This window comes from Parasteatoda tepidariorum, chromosome 3 (assembly GCF_043381705.1).
Source record: "Parasteatoda tepidariorum isolate YZ-2023 chromosome 3, CAS_Ptep_4.0, whole genome shotgun sequence".
Lineage (NCBI taxonomy): Eukaryota > Metazoa > Arthropoda > Arachnida > Araneae > Theridiidae > Parasteatoda > Parasteatoda tepidariorum.
In genome coordinates, this window is record NC_092206.1 from 1,823,325 (window position 1) to 1,849,226 (window position 25,902).

The 25,902-nt window shown below is 27.6% G+C and overlaps 1 protein-coding gene and 1 long non-coding RNA gene across 2 annotated transcripts in view; both read left to right on the plus strand.

Moving 5' to 3' along the window:
* LOC139425103 (uncharacterized) overlaps positions 1–25,902 on the plus strand; it is a 57,587-nt gene that overhangs the window by 20,356 nt on the left and 11,329 nt on the right. The gene's annotated exons all lie outside the window — the stretch shown is intronic.
* Positions 971–25,861, plus strand: LOC107456006 (TBC1 domain family member 30-like). The gene is made up of 8 exons (XM_071178185.1): positions 971–1,380; positions 6,077–6,202; positions 7,968–8,157; positions 11,313–11,481; positions 13,697–13,888; positions 18,478–18,568; positions 19,937–20,165; positions 25,289–25,861. Exons 1-3 carry the CDS (start codon positions 1,294–1,296, stop codon positions 8,097–8,099), a joined length of 345 nt encoding a protein of 114 aa, XP_071034286.1. The 5' UTR covers positions 971–1,293; the 3' UTR covers positions 8,100–8,157; positions 11,313–11,481; positions 13,697–13,888; positions 18,478–18,568; positions 19,937–20,165; positions 25,289–25,861.

Here is a 25,902-nt window from a genome sequence, read left to right on the forward strand (position 1 = left end):
AAATACACCTTGTACGCCACCTAGGAACCAAATCTAGAACCCGACACTCGAAATGTTTGCCCTGTTACAATCGTACCCTGTTACAATTGACCCCACTCTCCCCTACTATGTAAGCTATAATTTAATGTTATATTTTATTTCGATCACAGCCAGTGAACTGCTGGAAGTTTGAAAGTTGGTAGAGCTGAGCTAAAAGCTTTTTCAAACTAAAACCTTTTATTTATTTATATATTTCTTAAGCAATGGGACATCCAGAAATTTAAACATTGTTTGCATGCTTCGTTTTCTATCTAAAATGGAGGATATAACTCAAGATAAAATTATTTAAAAACAAAAAATGAATTCGTTATGTTTTGTTTTGCGAGAAAGTAAAAAAATAAAATATTTTGTGAAGAATCAAGTTGTTGTAGTCCCTGTAAATTTTTAGGATATTATGTTTATTTTATACAAAGTTTTTCCTGAAATGTGTAAGAATTTATTGTGAAATGTAGAAAAGGAAGCAGATGAAAAGTCGGTGCTTTTCAAAAAACATGAAATAAGCCACTAACATTTTATTAAAAATACCTAGCGATTTTTAGGAAAGGAGGCAAAAATTGTCCTTTGCAGCCGCTGTTCGAATTTCAGGACGCTAGTACAAACAATTCTGAAGTTAGATGTACACACAAAAAAATCTTCATTTTATTATTATACATAAATGTCATTTTGTATGTTAAAAAAAAAAAAAAAAAGGTCTGGAAGTTATGTTTTACTGTTAATTGTCTTATTTTTACTGTTAATTGTCTTATTTTTACTGTTAATTGTCTTATTTCTACTTACACTTTTAAATTATGTTCCCCCATTTTTGATAAATGAAATAAGTACAATTAGGTAATGTTTTTATTTTATAAATTTTTAACAAAATGTGTTTTTTAAATAATCTTAAATGTAATAATGTAGCTTATATTTAATTTTAAATTATTAAAGAAAAGTTAATCAAATCCTTAGAAAACAGCTTAAAAAATTTATATTTTCAATTTGTCATTTTTAAGATAAAATCTCAGGCAGAAAAACTCTTGTAATTGTTATAGCTTGTAATTCAGGAAACATTCCTTAAAGAGAGATGAAGATTCATTAGAGAGAGAAAGATTATAATGCCTGGAAAAACAAACCTTACAGTTTATTAGTTAGGCTAATATTATTTTGAAAGTTCTCTTAGTATGCATGTGAATTTGATCTAAATGTTGACAGATATTTATACTTTTCATCACTTACTATAATTCATCAGTTTAGGTTATGATGATGCTGTAAAGTTCAATGAAGAATCTAGTTTTACTATCTGCTTCAGTTCATAATACTGTTTGTGCTTGGGATTGCCGTAGCAAGTCTTGCGAGCCTATTCAGGTGATGTATCATATTTTTACTGTTGGTTTTTAAATGGACAAATTAATAAAATAATGAATTTAAAATGCTATTTATCTTGCTTTCAGTTTCCTTTTCTTTATAATTATTTTTTTAAATTTTGCTAAATCAATTAAATTTATTTTATTGGAAACAACAAAGAATCACAAACAATTTGTTACTTTGTGACTGTTTAATTTTAAACTTGGCTCAAAAGAAATATTTTCTGTATTTATATATGTAAATGTATGTAACGAGTATTTGATGATCACCTTTAGTGTATATTTTTTAAACCTCTTTCAAAAAAGTTTAAACATTTAGTGGTTGTAAATTAAAATTTAAATGAGAATAAAGAATCAGTACTGAAGAAGGTAGGACTTGAAAGACCAGAACTTATGTGAAGCCACCATTAGGGAAGTACTTTGAAATTTAAAGTTAGCAGAAATTTTATTTTTAAGCATATTTTCTTTGTATGCTAATTTAAATAAATTATTTGGGCATTACTAAAGAAAAAAAAATGTGAATAAATAAAGCTCAAATATGAAAATACATTTTCATTTGTGCTTGATCCACATTGTATTTTGCTTTAATCTAGTATTATCCTCTCCTTTTTTGGCTATTTGTGTATAGTTTTACTCATAAAGAATTATTTTTAAAATAAGATTCAAGGTTACTTCAAGTTTTTCTAATTTATTTCTAATAAAAATACTTTTTATAAAGAATTCTTTGGTGGCCATATTTTAAATACTACAGGGTGCGTAGCATTTTTATAAAATGATTTACATTTTTTAAAAGCCTTTAAAGGTGCTTTTTCCATTGAGTGTTTGTAAAAAGTGCTTAATTGTCCTTCTTTGAAATAAAGATTTTTATTTATTTTTTTTTTTTCCTGTGTCAATCATCGTCTTAAATTACAAAAAGAAGCTTGATTTTCACAATTTTTTCTGCCATATTTATCAGTAACTTGTTATTTTATCATGATTATGTATAGTCAGTCTTTGAAAATAACTTTGCATTTTGTTGATTATATAAATGAAGAACTTTAAACAATAGGAAGAAATAATTTTTATTTCTGCACCAATCCTGATTATATATTTATTTTTTTGATAAGTGATTAAAAATATTTTTTGAATGCTTAAAAGGTGCTTATTTTTAATATACCTAGTACAGAGTGCTATGTATCCTAGTATTACATACCTAGTACACAGTGCTACACACTCTGTACTAGGTATTCGCCAAGCCTAAGTAAAATGTGTTTTATATAATCAATATAAAATGAATTATAAAAGAATCATTGATATGTATTTGACCTTGGAAAAAAAATCTGCATTTTATCTTAAAGCATTTTATCTTTAAATGTTTCTTTTGAAACACATTAAAATTATGAGTTTCTTCTTTTTAAAATTAAATTTCAGTTATAAAGTCTTGTATGCTTGATACAAAGGACATCTCTGTATTAGAGTATGAAATACCTTATTTGTCTTACTGTTGTAAAAATAATGGCATTTTATGGTATCTATCTTTGAATTTTTTAATGAAATGAGCAAAAATTTCCCATTGTTTAAATAAATTTTGTTATTGAGTATAATTTTAAATTTCATGTGATGCAAAAGATTTTATGACATCTTTGTCAACATCACAGCAAAAATATGTTAATTTAAAACTGTATCAGAGCATGAAATGCTTTTTTTTAAAAATCTTTTGTAAAAATAATTATTCATTACGTTATGATGTTTATTAACTTTTTATTAATGAAATTAGTAAAATTTTTAAATTAATTTTGTTTTTTGACTATTTTAAATTTCAGATTTCTCATGATGCAAAACATTCTGTGACATCATTGTCTGTATCAGAGCATCAAATATTTTAATTTACATCTTTTTTTCTTTTGTAGAAATAATTGCTTCTTTCATTTTAACATAATTTTATTCACTATATTAAAGCGTAATTTGTTTAAAAAATTCTAAATTTTGAAATAAGTTTTGTTTAATTGAGTATAAGTTTTAATTTCAGATTTGACATGATACAAAATATTCTATGATTCCTCAGTCTGTATAAGAGAATGAAATACTTTTTTTTAAAATCCTTCTTCTGTGAAAATATTTACTCATTACATTTTAATGTATATTTACTTTTTATGGTATAGTTAAGTGAGTAAAATTTTTAAATTGCTTAAATTTTTTTCTAATATTCTAAATTTAAAATTTTACATGATGCAAAAGATTCTTGGACATCATTGCCTGTATCAGAGCTCAAAATATATTATTTTTAATTTGTTTTGTTCTCTTGATATTAAAATGTAATCAGTAATACTATTAAATATCTTAAATAAAATTTTATTTATGAGATCTAATTTCAAATTTTTGGTCTGGCGTGATGCAAAAGATTCTGTAACATCTTTGTCAATATCTGACCATGAAATACTCAAAAGATCATTAGACTGCTTTGCTGTATCAGATGTTATGACATATAAAAAGGACTATTAAGTCAAGATAATTTGAGTTGTAAGCTTTCAATTGAACTTTGAAATTGGAATGGTAAATGTTTAAGTAATTAACACATGAATATTTCATGATTTTTCTTTATTTTTCCAGTGTAATATATCCTAGCGTAGGATATTGTCAAAGTTTTATTTAATATGCTGGCAGCTATTATTCTAGAAGTTGTTGAATGGAAAGAAGCGGATGCTTTTTTAGTTAGTTCTCCTTTTATTGTGCATTAAAATAAATTCTGTAAATTTCTCGTTTAATTTAAATAACATCTGATATCCATGTTTTTAAAAATAGAATTTAATGTTAAATTTTTTTTTTAATTTTAAGTGCAAAGTAAATTTTATGTATTGTATTGTAATTATTATCAAACCTTGTTTTCGTAAAACCAGTCACATGACCATCCTGGTAAGTTGACTACCTAATCTAAATAGATCTCCATTATTCAGAACTGAATTTATTGTTTATAATTAAAAGAAGTAAGATCTTTATTTCCAGACCATTTGTCTATATGTTGACTTCTGAAAATATAACATTTATTTAAAAGTGCTCTTAAATGCTCTTCTAAATCTTTAAGTTAAGTCCAAAGAAAAGAATACTTTTTCAGGAATATTATTTTTTGTAATTACAGAGTCCTCCCATTGTGAAAAAGTCTCTATAAAGGTCTTAAATTTAAGTATGGTTTTAGGGGCTCCTAAAAAGGCTTTATTTTTCTCTCAAAAACTTCAAAGGATCCTAATTTTAAAGACTTAAACTGTATTTTTATGAAACTTAAGCAGTGATTCAAGTAAAATTAAAAAGTTTTAGATGTTAAAAAATCAGTTTATCTAGATATTCAATATCCCAAACTTTTTTTTAAGACCTATTTAAAACTTTTTATGATTTTTTGTTGAACCAGAACTTATGATCTTTATTTAGAAGCAATCAGTATTCTCTCCAAGCATCTTTAGAAGGGTGGCTAGCCCTGCTTACCCTCTGATCCCAATAGTGCCCTCTTTTCCCTTTATGTAAAAATAAGTTGCCATTCTTTAAAAACACTGCTTTTTAATTTATATTCCATTTTAAAAAAGATTAATTTACTGTTTAAATTATAATTGCACCCAGGTAAAATTACCTGTGTTTAAAGGTTTAATTCTGATTGCCAGTTATTACTAATATTTACTTTGTTAGAAATATTCTCAACTGTTTAAATGTTTACAAGTATCTCTTTTTTTCGAGTTAATAAAATTTTTGAAGTGATTTTAAATTTCAAGATTATTTTTTAAATAAAACACTTATTTTATTTTATTTTTAAAAGCACCTTTAAATGTTAATTTCTCATAATTTCCAGTTTAAATTATAGAAAAAAGCTTTCAAGTTGTTTATGAATTAATTTTATAAACTACAATTTTTTTTCTATATTGATAATAAGTGAGAATTACTTTTAAACATACACATTAAATAGCATAAAGAGGTTATTAAAAATTTTTTTTGAAGAATTGTTAAAATTCAGTTATTGCATAATGTTTCACATTTTGATTCATTTCTATTGGTGTTAAGGGAGTATCCTTTCCTGAGAGGAAGTGCTTTTTTATTCCTAAGGAGAAGTTTGAAGCAATCCTTTTTAAAAACTCTTTCATAAGAGAAACATATATTTTTATGTTGACCCCTAAGTTTTGCAACATTTTGGTGTTTAAAAAGTTGACTATGGATGTGTGATATTGTAACAAGAACAATTAAATATTAAAGAAAAAATTAAAACAAAGGTTTTTCTATATTCACTTGTTAAAAAAAATATTCTTTTTTCTATTTCTTTTTTAAATTTGATATTGAAAAAACTCTTACTTATGTTTATTTTTCTGATTATTGTTTATTTGTCTGCCAAATACGTGATGATTACTTTTAAGACAAATGATGTGAGGAATTTTATATGAAGAAACTTTAGATGAACATGAATCAGAACAGCATAAATTACAATTCCGTTAATTTCTTTCTTTTAAAATAAAAAAAGTTTTTTTTAATAATATCATATGCAAATTAAACCACGCCCTTTNTACAAATAAATAGGTAAGTTTAAAAATATTGAGAAAGTGTCTGGCCGGAAGCTAAAGCCGATATGATATCAGGTTGTTATAGGGCACCCTACGTAGTATATATAGCAATCATAAATGGTGTGAATTAATCTTTCTTATTGTATATAACTGTAGAATGAAAACTATCCTTCTTTCTTGCAGTTGTGGTTGAGTCTTGCTGAAAGACATTTAGAAGGTAAAACTGCTCTTTTAGAGAAAGCATTTTCTGTTTGCTTAGGTGAGAAATGTGATCCAGATGAAAGTGAACTTGGAACTCAAATAATTAAGGTACTTTCTGAATCATTAAAAAATATTTCATTCTTTTTCAGATTATCTTCGAAGAAGGTCATTTTAAAACCTAGTCATGTATATATTTTTTACTTTGCTTAATTTGCTTGATCAGCCTGTAAAGGGACTGAGGGCGCATATTATCGATAGTCAATTGTGCAGCTCTAGTGTGATGTAAATAAAGTAATTATGCTACATATTGCATGGTGCATAGCGTTTTTAAAAAGTACTTAAAGGTGCTTATTTTCGATTTTTTTTAAAAGCCCTTAAAGGTGCTTTTTTCATTGGGTGTTTTTAAAAAGTGCTTAATTTTCCCTTTTCGAAAATGATATTTTTTTCCCTTGCCATGTCGATTTTTGCTGCGTATTATGCAACAACCTGCTTTTGACAATGTTCTATTCAGCTTTTTCACAATTTATTCAACAATCTATTTTGACGTATCATTGGTCCATGGCGTATTAACGCTCGAATCATTTTACATGCTTGATGAAATACTTGCGAGTCGGCATGTGTGTCCACTGAGCTGGTTTCAGTGAGATTATTGCACTCTCTTGTGCAACTCTGCTGTATTTTGCAAGATATTCGCAATTTCAGACTTCATTTTCCACCCTCTGATGTTAAACCGAAAAATCTCTCCATTTTATCATGGCTAATATAATCAAGGAAAGAGTTCTTTGCCAGAAACTAGTAATTTTATCATGATCATGTAAAATCTTTGAAAATTATTTCGCATTTTGTCAATGTATATAGTGCTTAAAAATATTTTTGATTCTTAAAAAGTACTTAAAAGGTGCCATTTTTTGTCAAAAGGTTTGGCTATGCACCCTGTATTGGTTTGATTTTGTTGATTTAAATGACTAAAATGAAAATATTTGCATTTTTTTCCCTACGAAATACTTTTTTTTTCAGTTTAAACTTATAGCTGTACAATTTTTAAAATAAATCTGGTTTCATAATTTTAATTTTCTTTTCAACCTATTTAATTACATCGTCCATTTAATATTATATTTTAGAGTTTAAATTTTAACAATAGTTTTATTGCTTTTGTCAGAAAATGTCTCATGGTGCATTTTAGCCCTTTAATTATTTAGGTTTTTACACCTTTTTTTTCCTTAACTTTTCCAGTTAAGATTAAGAATTCTAAAAACTGAAGGTTAGTTTTACACTACATTTTATTCTTCTAAATTAAATATTCGTTTGCCGATTATTAAGTTAGAAATTAAATTAAATCCAACAAACTTTATTTTATCAATTGAACACCAAGTGCACATGTATTAGACAGAAAAACAGAGTATTCAGTGTTTCTGCTAAGCTTTGAAAACTCTGAGTTCTTTGGACTCAAAACTTCTAAATTTCTTGGTTCTTTATTACTAAAAGTGGGTACTTATTTAAAACAATACACATATCTACTTTAAAAATATGCATAAAAAATAAATATTTTAAGTAGGATAACTATGTGGTAGGTTAATTGATTCAGTAAGAATTAAAACCAAAATTTCTATATCAATGCAACTCAGTTATTTTAATTTTCTCCTTCTGTTTCTAACACAGAAAAAAAAGCTGCATTTAATTTTAACTACATACGATACACTATATATATTTAAATTTTTCGTGATGGAGATTTACAGATTCTGGAAACGAATTATAAAATGTTTTTTTTTTTTTGCATCCCTTTTACCATTTTTGGCTTATTTGATGTGGATAAGTGAAATTGCTTGTATAAGTACTTTTTAAAAACATTTTTCATATTAAAATTTCATTTCAGGATCTTCATCAAACTGGTTGCAATTCATTTAGTGGTGAAGTAGCTCAACAAAACCAAACTCACTTGAAACGTGTTCTCCTAGCGTATGCAGAATGGAATCCTAGCGTAGGATATTGTCAAGGTTTTATTTAATATACTAGCAGCTATTATTCTAGAAGTTGTAGAATGGAAAGAAGAGGATGCTCTTTTAGTTAGTTCTCCTTTTATTGTGCATTAAAATAAATTCCGTAAATTTCACGTTTAATTTAAATAACATCTGATATCCATGTTTTTAATAATAGAATTTAATGTTGAATTTTTTTTTTTAATTTTAAGTGTGAAGTAAATTTTATGTATTGTATTGTAATTATTATCAAACCTTGTTTTCGTAAAATTGGTAATTATTTTCAAACCTTGTTTTCGTGACCATCCTGGTAAGTTGACTACCTTAACTAAATAGATCTCCATTATTCAGTACTGAATTTATTGTTTATAATTAAAAGAAGTAAGATCTTTATTACCAGACCATTTGTCTATATGTTGATTTCTGAAAATATAACATTTATTTAAAAGTGTTCTTAAATGCTCTTCTAAATCTTTAAGTTAATTCCAAAGAAAAGAATACTTTTTCAGGAATATTATTTTTTGTAATTACAGAGTCTTCCCATCGTGAAAAAGTCTCTATAAAGGTCTTAAATTTAAGTATGGTTTTAGGGGCTCCTAAAAAGGCTTTATTTTTCTCTCAAAAGCTTCAAAGGATCCTAATTTTAAAGACTTAAACTGTATTTTTATGAAACTTAAACAGTGATTCAAGTAAAATTAAAAAGTTTTAGATGCTTACCCTCTGATTCCGATAAGTGTGCCCTCTTTTCCCTTTATGTAAAAATAAGCTGCCATTCCTTAAAAACACTGCTTTTTAATTCATATTCCATTTTAAAAAAGATTAATTTACTGTTTAAATTATAATTGCACCCAGGTAAAATTACCTGTGTTTAAAGGTTTAATTCTGATTTCTAGTTATTACTTTACTTTGTTATTAATTTACTTTGTTAGAAATATTCTCAACTGTTTAAATGTTTACAAGTATCTCTTTTTTTCGAGTTAATAAAATTTTTGAAGTGATTTTAAATTTCAAGATTATNTTTCCAGACCATTTGTCTATATGTTGACTTCTGAAAATATAACATTTATTTAAAAGTGCTCTTAAATGCTCTTCTAAATCTTTAAGTTAAGTCCAAAGAAAAGAATACTTTTTCAGGAATATTATTTTTTGTAATTACAGAGTCCTCCCATTGTGAAAAAGTCTCTATAAAGGTCTTAAATTTAAGTATGGTTTTAGGGGCTCCTAAAAAGGCTTTATTTTTCTCTCAAAAACTTCAAAGGATCCTAATTTTAAAGACTTAAACTGTATTTTTATGAAACCTAAACAGTGATTCAAGTAAAATTAAAAAGTTTTAGATGTTAAAAAATCAGTTTATCTAGATATTCAATATCCCAAACTTTTTTTAAGACCTATTTAAAACTTTTATGATTTTTTTGTTGAACCAGAGCTTATGATCTTTATTTAGAAGCAATCAGTATTCTCTCTAAGCATCTTTAGAAGGGCGGCTAGCCCTGCTTACCCTCTGATTCCGATAAGTGTGCCCTCTTTTCCCTTTACGTAAAAATAAGCTGTCATTCCTTAAAAACACTGCTTTTTAATTCATATTCCATTTTAAAAAAGATTAATTTACTGTTTAAATTATAATTGCACCCAGGTAAAATTACCTGTGTTTAAAGGTTTAATTCTGATTTCTAGTTATTACTTTACTTTGTTATTAATTTACTTTGTTAGAAATATTCTCAACTGTTTAAATGTTTACAAGTATCTCTTTTTTTCGAGTTAATAAAATTTTTGAAGTGGTTTCAAATTTCAAAATTATTTTTTAAATAAAACACTTCTTTTATTTTATTTTTAAAAGCTCCTTTAAATGTTAATTTCTCATAATTTTCAGTTTAAATTATAGAAAAAAACTTCCAAGTTGTTTATGAATTAATTTTATGAACTACAAATTTTTTTCTTATTTTGATAATAAGTGAGAATTACTTTTAAACATACACATTAAATAGCAAAAAGAGGTTATTTAAATTTTTTTGAGGAATTGTTGTTAAAATTCAGTTATTGCATAATGTTTCACATTTTGATTCATTTCTGGTGTTAAGGGAGTTCCTTTCCTGAGAGGAAGTGCTTTTTTTATTCCTAAGGAGAAGTTTGAAGCAATCCTTTTTAAAAACTCTTTCGTAAGAGAAACATATATTTTTATGTTCTAAATCAAATCAGTAAAATCTTGTTCCTTATAAATTAAGGTGACTTAATTCTTTATTTCTACTCTTATAATTCCTATATGCTTAATTTTTATAAACTGTGTTATTAACTAATAAGGAAAAAAGAAAGGTTAAGTTTAAACAAGCCAAGTTCCTTCCAGTTCGCACCAACCTTCAATCTTTTAAAAATTCTCTTAGGTTAATCTTTTACTTAAATCACAAATTATCAGTTCTTCATTTATTTTTGACCAATTGTTGTGAGATTGTATTTTTGTAGGATCATGTGGTATGAGTGTTTTCCCTAGATTCAAATTTTTTGTTATGCGATATTAAAATTTTTATTTTTAAAGATAACAACACTTCCAAGAAATTTTTATCGTGCACATTTTAAAATGTATAAAAATTGATCAATATTAATTTTAAATCCATTTATTGATAACAATAGAAGTCAGATTCTGGCTATTTGGTTTTTTCCTGTGACTTTTATGGAGTTATGCACTTTAATTTTTGTGAAGTTTTAATTGAGGTTTCTGCAGTGCACACCCAAAGGGGTGGATGTTATAACCCCCCTGAAACAATCAGCATGTTGCGTTCTGTTGAATAAGGACAATTTTTTAATTTATTTCCCTAGTTTTTTTGTGTTTTGTATATGATTTGTGTATTTTGCAATTTAGGCAAATTCTTACTGCAATTTAGCGGTAAAAAAGTTAGTACCTTGTTCCAATTCTAATTTTATTCTTCTTTCCCTACCCCCCCCCCCNNCCCCCCCCAAAGAATCCCCCTGATTACATCTTCCTCTGTTCCTTCTAAAGTATCTTTTTCTTCAAGAGTCTTTTTGAAATGTTCTCTTCATCTCCTTAGTATTTCAGTATTATCATTTATAAATTCTCCGTTTTTGTCATGATATGTGTGAGTTCTTTGAAAGAACTCTTTTCTAGCATTGTTCACTACCTTGTAGAGAGAGTTCTTTGAAGAAAATTCTTTGGCTCTTTGTTATAAAATTTACCCTGGACTTAAAATAAATGTGGAGAGTGTTATTTATTTTTACCAAATCTATTTCAGGTTATGATATTTCTTATTGAAGAAGTATTTCCAGAAAGTTATTTTGCTAATCATTTGCGTGGTTTATCTGTTGACATGGCTGTCTTTAGAGACCTCCTATGCCTACGCCTGTCTAGCTTATCTGCTCATCTAGACAGACTGCAGTCAAATACACAGGATTCATGCACAGGTTTGTTTTATTTACAATCCATCTAAATTCATTCTGAACATTTGAATAAATAGAGTGCCATACTCTTCATTACAACTTCTCAGTACAATGACCCAATCTTAAAGTCCTGTTTGCTATTCCATAGGTGCAAGGATATTTTTATTTTCAATAGAAAATCCAATCTGATTCCAAATCCAACATTCTAATAAAGTGGCTAAAGTTTAATTTAATTCTTTTTATTACATTCCTAAAAAAACAACAGTTAAATAATTTTGAATGTAAAACAAGGATACTGCCATTAACAGTGAGTCATTCAAAAAAGCAATTTAATACTACTGGTATCCCGGCGTATAAGTCGGACTTTTTTTTTTATTAGGAGGAAGCGACTTTCTGCTATGTCTGTTATGTAAGTTGATCACTGAAAAAGCCAAACAGGAAAATTTCCAAAGTTAAAAAAAATTATAAAGTAATAATTAAGATGAAGTAGAATCCGTTGCAGATCTCTGTAACAACACATTGTTGAATCTGATAATGATGATATTCTGCAATCTTTAAATGCGTAGTTTTATGATATGTTTTAAAAGGTTTTCATATTTTTTGAAATGTTCTTCAATTAGTTATCTTAACTTTTCTTATTCTTAATTTTTTATGAACGTAATAAAAAAAATTTTATACAAAAAAAACTTAATGTGTAAAAACTATGCCGAGAGAAAATACAAAATTAATATTGAAAATTGTAAATAACATATTAAAAATTATTTTTGGAAAGGGTCAACTGAGACAAAGTTATTCATGTCTGTCTCATTGTTTTTACTACATCAAATTTTCATGATCAATGAATGTTCAGCTTTTTTACAGGTGTATAAGTTGANTCATGATCAATGAATGTTCTGCTTTTTCACAGGTGTATAAGTTGACCACTAAGTTTTGCAACATTTTGGTGTTTAAAAAGTTGACTATGGATGTGTGATATTGTAACAAGAATAATTAAATATTAAAGATAAAATTGAAACGAAGGTTTTTCTATATTCACTTGTTAAAAAAATATTCTTTTTTCTATTTCTTTTTTTAATTTGATATTAAAAAAACTCTTACTTAATGTTTATTTTTCTAGTTATTATTACGTGATGATTACTTTTCAGACAAATGATGTGAGAAATTTTATATGAAGAAACTTTAGATGAACATGAATCAGAACAGCATAAATTACAATTCCGTTAATTTCTTTCTTTTAAAATAAAAAAAGTTTTTTTTAATAATATCATATGCAAATTAAACCACGCCCTTTCTTTTTTTATATCTTTTTTGGCTTTAGTATATGCATCTATTTTTCTCCTTTTGGGTAATGCTAAATTATGTTTGCATAAAATTCAAATAAACTTTTATTTAATATTTTCAAATTGTGCCAAATATATGATTCAGTATGCTAAACTTTTACAAGAATAATCTTTGCTGGATTTCATCGAAGTCACAGACATATTTGTATTTTCGAAGATAATGCTACAGATTTCAAGTCATAAAATTCAATAGAGTACAATAGCTGGGACTTCTATTCTTATTTAAAAATGCATTTAGTAATCCTTTAGGAAAGCGAGATTAAAAAAAAGCGGCTTGACTCAACGGACTTTCATTTAGTAAATAATCAGATGAAAATTTGCTGTAAATGGCAAAAACTACAGCCTTAGCCTGTATAACCTTGAACAAGAAGTGTTACAGATTGACTTTATTTTGTAAGTTCTGCTATTGGGCTGCATTTATCATCTTGAATTCCCTTCAAATAATAAAAAGCAATTAATTATTTTTTGTCTTACATTACTAACTAATATCTTATCATTCTTTTATGCAATTTTTAACTGAATTAGTTTAGAAAGGACATAAAAACAGCAAAATAATTCCATGCTGCTACTAGTAAGCTAATTTTTAATTGCATAATCATATACATTTAAATATCTATGCATTTGGTTTCCAAAAGTAATGTAATTAAAGATTTAATAATATTAAAAACCTTTAAAACTTGATAGTTATCCAATAATCTAAAAAAAAAAATCTCTTTTACCCAATGTTCTCCTTAATCTGCGAAGAAGCATCCTGCCTTTTTTATTACTAGTTAAAACTCTGTTTTACCTGACACTTTACTTCTAAAAATAGGTTATTTGTATTTATTTTTAAAAAGTTTCTTGTTTAAATTCTAAAATGTTTGCAAAATTTATTTCAATAAATGTAAAATATATTTTAGGTGATGATGATATTTTAAGACATATTTATATGAGCCTCCACTTACCAATGTCTTTACAATGCAATGGTTTCTGACCTTTTTTACAACCTGCCTTCCAAAAGATACTGTACTGCAAGTCTGGGATTTGATTTTCCTCAAAGGCAATGAAGTACTATTGAGAGTCGCTCTGGCCATTTGGGATGGATTAGCTGAGTAAGGGTTCAAAGTTTTATTTTTATTATTCTTAAACCTCTGTTGAGACGATATAAGAAATCACCACTTTCATTGTTAGTTTTATTGCTTAATATGTTAGTTTTTTTAATATGTAGATTTATTTCTTAATATATGTCAGACTAGTCTTGACATACACTTCAGAGGCTTGAACAATGACAACACTGGAGAAAAATATTATCCTAATATTTGAGAGAAAGATTTTGCAGAGTATACTTGGTGGTGTAAATGAAAATGGTGAAGTCTGATTTTCTTGCAATTAATGAAAAGAATTGGAGATCAAAGATAAATCGAAAGTCGTCATGGAGAAATCTTCNTTTTATGTGAAGATTGTAATTCTTTTATGAATTTTTTATAGCTTTCATTTGTTTAAATAGCATGTTTTAAATATTCAGAGTAAAAAAGTGTTAATTTATTATGACTTTAACCCAGTGGTGAGTTTTTGGTTTGGTGAGGAAAGCACACCTTTTAAAAAGATTAGTAGTTAAACTTGCATTTCAGAAATGGTATAAGTTGTATCATAAGAATGAAATAAATACAATGAAACGTTTATGCAATATTTTGTGCTAATTCTATGTTACTTATAGCTTCAAGCACATTTAATTTTAGAATAATTTAAATATGACAAGTGTAATAATTCAGGACAATAATTTTAATAAGACAAGTCTATTACACTTTCTTATAGTGTTATTGAAATCAGTAGTGAGATTGCTTGTTGATATCTGTCTAATTTTACTCTTGTTAAACTGTCTTCAAGCCAATAAATCTTTGCTTGCAAATGTATGTAGATCCAAGTATAGAAAATGTTTTACTAGCAAATTTTTTCATACGTAGAAATTTTTTATCTTGTAAAATTTTTCAATTGTCAACTAGTGTCACACCATTAAACAAATCTTTCACAGTGTGTTCTGGCTTCGTATTAAGAAGTTCAAACTAAAGTTTCTCAGGTGCTATGTTTCCTAATCAAGAAGAATTCTTTTAATTGTTTTGGTATGCCTCAAAAAAACTTTTCATAGGCCGCTGTTTACCCAAATATTTATACTACATCTCTGCTTTTAAGCATCATAGGAAATTGTTGCAAGTTCAGTTTCATTTATTCATTTGACAAATGTAAGAAAACTCAGCGGCGCAACAGCCCATAGAGGGCCAACGCCTACTGTGCCCATCTTAGTTTTCTTGACCTTGGGCTCTGGGGTGCAGGAGCAGATGTTCCGGTCAGGTGAGCAGCCGAACGCGGAACCCCCAATGTTTAGTTCCCAAGCATGCTTGGTACTCTTTTATCGACCCACTGAAGGGATGAAAGGCTGGGTCAACCTTGCCCGGACCGAGGATCGAACCCAGGACTTGCGGCATGGGAGTACAAAGCGCTACCACTCAGTCACCGGGCATCAAAAATTACATTGCCTCTGTAAAAATTTTTAAAACTAAATCTGATAATACAAATAAAGGTTATGTTAATTTTGTATTGTATACAAATAAAGCTGAAATATTGTTAAAAGACCAAAAATTATGTCACTTATACACACATTTGATGGTTTAGAAAAGTTAATAAAAAGTCGCGGTGGCTCAGAGGGTGGAGTGCTCATCTCACAATGAGGTGACCCAGTTGTGAATCTCAGAGATGGCTGGATATTACAAATTCTGCACACAGCTCATTCAAACCTGTAGATGTAAAATACTTGGGAAGTACCCAAAATTTATAAATAAATGGGTATTTATCAATTTTATTTCTAATTCAATGGTTATCTGTTTCTTTAAAATTTTACAAAATTATGTATATTTAAAACATAATTAAGATTTGCTTACATTTTCAATAGTTAATTCTTTATTCATGAAGAAAAATTCATTCAATTTAGCATGTTAATTAGTAAAATTGTCCTTTTTTCAGTTTTCTTTTTTTGAGAGCAGTTATGGTTTAAATCTCATAAAATTCACATTTCTAATCTTAATTCTCAAGAGTTCTGGTTTTAAAAGTAACAGCTAAAGGAAGAAAGTTTTGCCGCAAATATATTTTTGAAGTGCGAAAGTGTATTCAAGTGTTAAGTAATTTACTTTAATAAATTTATCATACAATACTTATCCTGAATATGAATAATGCATAGTTTCTTGATTGATCCATAATTAGTTATGAATTGATGCTATCTTTCTAAATAATAATTATGTGTTATGTGGCTGTAAAATTTGTTGAATTTTTCATCATTATTGCTAATGAATTAATAAATAAGATAGAAAATCTTCTGAAAGTTTGCAAAGAAAAAAAAACCCTGCTGTATTAAAACTGTATTTATTTAATATTTTTTAATTAAATACACATCATTTATTATTTTCAATTGAAAAAAAATTATTTTTCATAAATTAAATGCTAAAGACATCAGTCTGATTTGGACATAAAAAGTTAAAATATACATGGCATAAGTTTACAAATAAATAATAATTAATTATTATAAATTTTATTGGCATTAAATATCTTTTACTCCTGATTGGTATAAGTGTAGAGTAATACTTGATAGATTTAGAATTTATAAAGTTTATTTTCTTAATTTTATTATGTGAATAAACATTAGATGACTAAAATTTTATTTCTTAAACTGTAATAAAAGCATTTGATGTACATGTTCACTTTTTATTCTTAAATTAGTTTTCGTATTGACAAAACTTATCACTAAAAACTTATAAAATGTTTTGTATTACTAATCGCATGATGTATTTTTAATACAAATCACAAGATATTTTTATTTAAAGAAATATTTAATCTAAATTTAATATTGTTAATTTAATTAAAAACATAAAACAACATTTAGGAGCTTTATTAATAATGAATATTTCATATGGAATACTCAAATAAGACTACATTTTGTTACTTTGTTTAAATTGTTTTGTATTTTAAGCTTGAAAAGTAACTCAGTAATATAAAAAAATTACATACTTCAATATTTATTCTGATAAAGATTAAATTTTGAAATTTCACAAATTTGTCAAATTTTTAAAAACAAAATTTTTTTTAATCTAACAATGCACATTCTGAAAATCCTAAACAACAGATATAGAAAAAACTAAAAAGATCAAAGGATTTTAAACTAATTGCATTTTTTTTTTTAACCAGACAAATTTAGTTTAAATTAAATAGTTTTATGGATAAATTTCTTTTCAAATTTAGGTATGAAATTTATAGTTTTATAACTAATATTAAATTTAGAAACTCGGTATAAATTAAAACCTTTTTTAAAACTTAGTTTCCAAAGACTCTAATCGTTTGTTCAGGATTTCTTCTATTTAATCCAGTTTATCCCATTGCATTGAAAAAAATTATGTGTTTCTATAAAAAAACTGCAAATGTGAACTCAAATGGTTTAATATGATATCCATTTTATTACATCACATATTGCGAACCTTTTTTCATAAATTTTTTAATGTAACAATTTATCATGTTCCTCTTTATTTAAATTTTTTTTTTTTTAAATATTTCTTTGGGAACTGATATGTATCGTTAAAAGTTTGTTTTTGAAAATAAAGATAAAATTAGTATATTATTTTCAGGATTATAAGCAAAACAAATTTTGGTTATATGCTTTAAAAAGACCAAAAAGTGGTAAATACCCCAATATTTTTTTTTGGTTATTTACCTGAGGCAATGGTAAATACCTGAATAATTACCTTTTTTTGAAATAAAAAAACTAACCACTGAATATTTACTCAACCCACATGTATACTCAAACTACTATTCTTATGCAAAATATCATCAGTGTTAAATTCCCTTGCCGTGGGAGGTTATCTTGAATTTCTCTTCCTTGTAATGCTAATGCAGGCTAGTTCCATCATCTTCATAGTTGGTCAGGCAGCTTAATGTGGGCCAATGCCTTTCTCTGAAGATTTCTCCATAACTATTTCCGATTTATCTTTGATCTCCAATTCTTTTAATTAATTCCAAGAAAATCAGATTTCTCCATATCAACCCCACTTTCTTTATCCATTTAATCTAAAAAGTAATATATTTTTAATTGTATTGTCATCACTCTTTCGAATCACGTGGGCCATCTAATTCATTCTATTTATTTTACATATTTAATAATATCTGGCTGTTTATAAATCTCGTACAGTTTGAAGTTAAATCTCCTTCTCCAGTTATTGTTTTAATTTACACCAAGTGTGGGTTAGTTCCACCAAGACTTAAAGTTAAAACATCTATACAGGACTGTTTCTAATATAAAAGGTAAAAAAGTGGTGTACAGTTTAAATTTAAGAATAATAAATGTTTTCATAATACTTTTCTAGAAATAACTGCCAACTGCAACCAGCTTAGCTATTTTTTCTTTTCTTTCGGGAGCACTGCTCTAATACAGTTACTTTAATTTTAAAGATTTTAATCCTTTTATTCTTAATCCTTTTCTGTCCAAAATACAATCAGCTTATAAAATTTACGAAGTTTAACTTTAATCTAATATGCCTTTTTTCTTTATCCATGTACTGATACTTGCACATAATAATGAAATCTTATTAATGTTTTTCCAACAAATAAATTTATTTTTTCATGTTTTATTTTATATTAATTTTTATTTGTATTGAATCTGCAGTAGAATCATGGTGTTGAGAGTGCAGATGAATTTTATTGCATTAGGGGTGTTCTTACACATGATATTTTAGAGTTTGGTCTTATGGATGCAGGTATGTTTGTTAAGGTAATTTTTTTTTTACTTCACATATGTTAAAAAATATTTTTAGTGGTAAAATTTTTGAATTTTCTATATGTTGGTGAAAATAATATTTAAATTATATACATTTAGTTTTATATTAATTTAAACTCAAATTTAAAACTTATAAAAGCATGTGGTTTATGTATTTCAATAATGAAAAAAGACTTTTTCTGCCAAGAGTAATTTAAAATAATTTTTTATGTGTCTTGGTCTAAATTAATTTATTCTTCTTCAATATATGACAGACAAATCAAATCTTAATCTTGACAAATTCAGAAAAGTATTAACCTTTAATAAGAACAACTAAGATTTTTTTTTCTGCAATTAGTTTGTAATAATTATTTTAACCATTTTAGTTTGAAATATTTTACATAATACTTTACAATGTTATACTTTATTTATAATATTGTAATTAAAGTATTGTAACTAAGTAACTTGAGTTATAATATAATAAATTCTTATCCTGCAATATGTATTTAAAAGGTATTAGGTATTATTAATAAATTTTATCAAAGCTTTGATTTATATATGCGAATATGTTTCTTAAATCATGTACCAAACTTGTACATGATTTACGAAAGACCTACATATTTTTATCAATTAACTTTCAATATTTTATCCAATAACTTCAGCATTACTGTGCCCAAATGTTAGTAATCTTTTGCTTGAAAAATTTTATTGTAAGCAATTCCTTATTTTTCGTTAACTTATCTTAATCATGTTTTTGTCTTACTTTTATGATTTGTTTTAAATCATTGATCCCTTGCAACATGTAAAAAAAAAATAATGAGGAAAAATGTCCAAGATTTATAAATCTCTAATTTTATTATTTGATTTAAATGATTAACCCCTTGCTTTCAGCTCTTTACACTTGATTTTTTTTTGCCCTGTAAAAATATCAAGTAATTAAAATCATGATATAATTTATTAATTTTATGGTTTGATTTAAATCATTGCCACCCAGCTTTTGAACCTGTATGAAGAAATCAAACAATCAAAACTGTGTTATCCTGTCATTTGATTTGAACCATTGTCACGTCAAACTTGGAAAAATCACTGTAAGCTTGTATTCTTACAACTGCAAGACCTTAGGGTTAATTATACTTACAATATACAATTATTCACATATTTACTCTCATCTGATGCTAAACTGCAGATATTTCTATTATTGAAATATTTTTTCTTTACTATGTGGTTCTTGCCTCAACTCTAGGACCTCATATACAACCATTATAATATACAATCATTTATAATACTTATAATAAGGATAGTTATAATATACAACCTTCTTTAGTTTCATCTGATACTGAACTGAAAATAGTTTTTTTTTTCTTTCTAGACTATGCGTACTTAAAACCTTCAACTGTTCAATGGTCCAGGTAGTATACATTACCTAGATCAAGGTACCTTTTTCGTGTGAAGGCTACATAGCTTATCTTAGATGGATTGACAACCTGATTCAGAGCACCATCTAGCTACTTCTAGAAGTGCATTATTCATGATATCAGAGATTGTTTTACCATGTTTACCTCTGACAATGACACCGTCAACAGCGTGCCCGATACAGGGTATGCCAAGATCAGTTAACCAAACTAACAAGGAGTCCATTACTATACACCATAGGATAGGGGATAAAGCCCCTCCCTGGGGGCACCCTGCGGTTGCATGCACTTTCATGCTTGCACCCAATAAAGATATTATTACAACAATCCAATCTTGAAATGAAGCATGCATTTGAGTAACCCCATTCTGAAGAGTCCGATTCGCGTGATTTCGTTGTCAATCTGTTTTTTGGTAATTACTGCTGCAGATTTCATCATGTGATGATGATTTGCAATATGCGATAAGGGAAATAATTATCCCCTTTGACAAAATATAAGAATATTGCCCATAATATTAGATTCAAAAAAAATATTACATATTCAATTTTAAAAATTGTATATATTTTTTTTTGTTTTTGATATGGGTTTTGTAACCTTAAATTAGTAACATGTATAATTGTTATTACTGACAGTATCTTGCAGAAAGATATTACTGCTAGATAATTTTGTCGCAGAAAGCCCGAAAAAATTCTGCCACAGGGCTGGATACCAGTTTTGCTAAATTTTAAAATAAGAAACTATTTTTGTATTTTATTAAAACTATTTTATATTTTTTATAAAAAATAGATATTTTTCTACAATTTTTTTTACTGATGCGACAGCCTTGGCTTTCTTTAAGAATTTTCTCCAACTGTTCCTCTGTTTGGCGACCGTTGTCCAGTTTTTCATTTTCATAGTGTTGATGTCCTTTTCAAAACTCTCAATCGACCTCTTTGTCTTATTCGCATAGGTTTTGATAAAAATATTTTTTTCCTGTTTTGATCTTCCTGATTAAATGTTCGACCCATTTTAGTCTGTATTTGTATTCACTTGGCAAGATCAGGCTCCCTTAAGATTTTATACAGCTCTAAGTTAATTCTTTACGAGCCATTTACCTGAATTCCACCACAGAGTACCCTTCTTTCAAAAATTGTAATCACCTTCTCACCTTTCTTAGTCCAGGTCTCTGAAGTCAAGAGAAGTATTATAAGACTTTTATGTAAGAGTAATTTAGAAAGTTTGGACTGTGAAAACATCTATTAAGCATTTGTGATTCGTTTATGTATTTCTGTAGTAAGGTCATTGTTATTGTTAAATTCTGCTCCTAAATAACTGTTGCAATCCACTTTTTCAAACTTGTATTACACAATTTCTAGATGACTAAATTGAAGATCTAAATTTAAACGTGGAATATAGTTGGTCTTTTTAACATTAAATTAATTTTGTTTTGTTTTATTTTATAACCACTGTTGAACGACCAACCCAATTTTTGGGTTTATGACTACTAATGTTCAACTTTGGAGCCTTGTAATTTGGAACCCTGACAAGAAGATAAGAGAGGGAGCTCTTGGATCACTTGTTGGGAGAAATTTCCCTTCGTGGAGGACTTTTTGATGGAACTAACTCGCATTTGGGTTACATGAAGAGGAAGACCACAAGAATCTCCCAAGGTTAACCTGGAGACAAAGGGAATCTAACCCATGGTCCTTCTACCACTGAGGATATTTTTCTTGTCAGCACTGTGGTCAGTGCAATCCGTATGCTGATTCATATCGACCAGCCATGGGATTTTAACCCATTTCACCTCATTGGTGGGAGAATGCTCTATCCCTTGAACCATCTTGGCTCTATTGAATTCATTGTCTTTGCCTTTTGTTTTAATACAATAAAGGCTTGTTTAAGAGCCGTGGGTCCTCTGGGTCACAATATTGATATTGTCTGGCTTTGGCCAATAGTTGGACTGACTTACTAAAGATATTTCCTCTAGTGTTTATGTTTATAGATGTGGGTCGAGTAAATACCCAGTAGGAGTAGGTATATTTATAAATTGGTATTTATCCCTGCCTCGGATAAATACCCCTAAATCAGGGTTATTATAATTTTTGGTCCCTTTTGAAGCATGTAACCATCAGTTATCTTGCTTATAGCTCTGAAAATTATGTAACTTCTTGAATTTTCAAAAATTAACAATAAATCTTAAAATATATCAATTGCAGAAGAAATATTTCTAGAAACTATAAATACCCAGTCAAGGAGCTGTATTGTCGCATTAAAAAGTAATGTAAAACGGTTTACATTTTGCAATATCACAAAGTACCTAGACTTTATGCTAAGTAATTAAGTGAACTTTGAGCTCTTTTCAAGGAAAAGTAATTGATAAGACAATGTTATGTACTGGATAAAATAGAAAAAAGGAATGATCACAGAGAATGAGTTTAAAATGTCTTAAATTTGTTTGTCTCTATTAATCCCAAAAAGTTAATGTAAGTGATAAAATTAAACTAGAAATTTCATATATAAATTTTTTTTTAAAAAAAGCAACTATAAAACTATTTTATTAAAAATAAATAAAAAATTTTAATATTAGTCCTTTGATATTTTGCTTGAAAAGTTTTTTTCTGTGTCTTATTAGAAACAAAAAAAATAATTTTTATTATGTAATCATTAATTTAGTGAAATTTTAAAATTTCATTTTTAACTCAAAAAAACTGAACTAGGAAATTTAATTTTTATATTAATGAATTATTTTGCAAAGTATGAGCAAAACACAACTTAACATTTAGAATACAAGACAAATTGTACAATAAAACAAGAAGTAGTTATTGTTTAAAAATTATCAAGTATGACTGAGTTAAACTTATTAAGATCTTTTATACTGTTTTCAATTTTAAAATATTGATTATTGTATTGTTCCAAATATTTAATTAAATTTACAACATTGAGATTCAATTAATTGAGATTTCTTTAAATTAAAATATCTTTTGATTTATAATAAAAATACATCTTGTAAAGGATAATATGAAAAATTTCATAAGTTTTTAAAGAATCTGATTTTTCTCTAATGTTTATGTATACAAATAAGTAAAAAAGATAAACTTTGTGAATCCTTATTCTATCAAGTATTATTTTAAAGATATCAGTTAGGAATGAAATATGTTTGAGAATATAACCTGCTAATTATTTATGCCATCATTCCCTTTTATAAAAATAAAAGACTTTAAACTTAGAAGTTAATTTAAAAGAGGTCTAGAACCTACCTTATCTTTACTGAAATTAATGTTCTTATTTAAGTACTTTTTTTCTTTTGTCAACTCTGTTAGTGGTTGTTTCTTATAATTATAGTAAACTCCTGCTTATCCACGAAGCAGTTAATCCTCAAAATGCTTAAAGGAAACACACATCATAATTTTAAATAAAAATATAAATGATAAATTTTAATATCTATTATTGCGCATGCCTCCTATTGAGGTGAACCAGGTTGAAGCTTCACCTTATCCACGAAGCGCAGAAATTTGCGGATAATACGCGAAACACTTAAAGGAAACACATAATTTTTTTTTAAAAATATAAATGATAAATTTTATTATCTATTATTGTGTATGCCTCCTAATGAGGTGAACCAGGTTGGAATCCTAGCCAGGTCTGGTCGGTACGAATACCACATCCCGCGTGATGTAAAATTTCCTCAGTAGTAGAGGAATCATGGGTTAGAGTCCCCTTGCCGTCAGGCTAACCATGGGAGATTTTCGTAGTTTTCCTCACCAGGTGGCACAAGTGCAGGTTAGTTCCATCAAAAAGTCCTCCACGAAAGCAAATTTCTCTAAATACTTGATCCAGGAGTTCCCTTGTCTTCTGGATCTAGTTCAAAAATACAAGGCAACGAAGTTGAACATTAGCAGTAGTAAACCCAAAAAATTTTATCGGCTGTTCAAGGACAGTAATAAAATAAATAAAAAAATATCTAGTACATATTTTTGATTTGTAGTTTTCTACAGATTGTCTTCTTTTACATTTTTTTTTATTTACGTATAAAAAAATGTATCAGCTTTGTTTGTTTCATGGTATTGAAACATTTCTTATTTATTTGAGATTGCCAAAATATATGCAAAGTGTCACATCACATTACTCTTCTATGTATTGAATTAGTCCTTAAATCTGTGATAGAGCTGTCTTTTTTCTTAGTTTGATCTTCTGCGCTTTCTTCAGCAACTGCACATAAATGAGCACTGCACTATCTAAAATTTCTTTATCATTAAAATGTTCTATTTCCTGATCATTTGCATCACAATTGAACCATTCATCGGTTTAACTCAGAAGTTCAGTCACTATTGAAAAAAATGCACAAAACGATGTTCAGAACACGTGAATTAGATCTTATAAAGAGTTACCTTCTTCGTTATCTGCGCAACAGCCTCTTGCAGGCCTTGGCTGCTTCAGCAGCTCATAAGCGCCAGCACCTCCTATCCATGGCAACTCCCTTTCAATTTCTAATCTTTAGTGTTTTCAAATCACTTGAGCCATGGGGGTCCGTCTGTGGGACGTGACCACTCGGGATTCTTAAAGGTGACAATTCTCATAAAGAGTTACCATGCAAATATTATTTTTAGAAACTTTTATGAGTAATAAAACTAAAAATAAACAACTGACAATGATTCTGAAATCATACGTATAGCGTATAAATTATTCAAAGTCAATTATTTAGAAATTTGAAAACCATTTGTCCAAGATCATTAAATTTTATGTTATTTTATTCAGTTTTTAGAGACATTCGATAAAATGTATTACATGGCTAATTTTTTTAAAAAAAATAGTTTGTTTAAAAGATTTTAATTTTAAAAGAAATAAACATTTTTATTTCACTTCTTTTCTCTCGATGTTTTTGCAAATTTTCAAGTCTGTATTTCTTTGGGATTATAATGGAAAAAAAAATTTATATTCAACATTGACATAAACCATATAGTAAAGACCACATATTATGCTATTAAAAATATAGTACAGCTAAAAAGGTGACATATTCATGTAAATATCTTTCTATATATATATATTTAATTGCATATTTAAATTATGATATGTGTTGTTATTTTTGTTAAATAGCTGATAGGAAAATAATTATTTATTTAAGCATTAATTAATAGTACAAAATCCCATGTATTTTCCTGACACTTTTTTGTCAAAGTAGACAAATCGCTTTTTTTGAAAAAAATTTTTTTTATCTATTAAAATTATTTTGCAATTCTTTGTTTTTGTAAAGATACTTATGTTTTACTTTTGTTTTGAAATTTGACCAACCTTCTTCTGCTAGGTACAAATAAAAGTGAACTTTATTGCAGGGTGTCAAGGATGCGGAATTTTGAAGAATGGAGGATAAACGAGTAGCCAACTACTTTGTAGTTGCAGGTCTTCTAGATAATGCCTCACCCCTCGAAGAGTTCTCTTGTGATGGAAACAGTCCCAAATCTACTCAGTCTTTGCTGCCCATCACTGATGTGATCGTTATTAAACGTAGCCAGAGAGGAACAGTGCCAAAAGGTTATACTTGTATTGAATGCACTCCTCTTGGTTTTCCTGCTGATTTAAAGCATGGAAGTCTACGCAGTCCAAACATCTTTTTCTGTTACTGCTGGGGTAGAGATAAACCCCCTCTTGTTGATGTGGGGTGAGCACAATTTTAGATTGCATTTTTCAGGGTGTGTAGAGTTTTTAAAAAGTGCTCAAAGGTGCTTATTTTATTTATGTTTTTTCAAATCCCTTAAAGGTGCTTTTTTTATTCGGGGTTAGTAAAAAGGGCTAACTTTTAAAAGAGATTTTTTCTTGAAGTGAATTGAAATTCTAAATCTTCATGCAAAATACAAAAAATGATTGATTTTCACAATTTTCTCTGCATCATTTATCAGAAACTAGTTATTTTACAGGGATGCTGCGCCTGCGCCATTTGCGACAAACT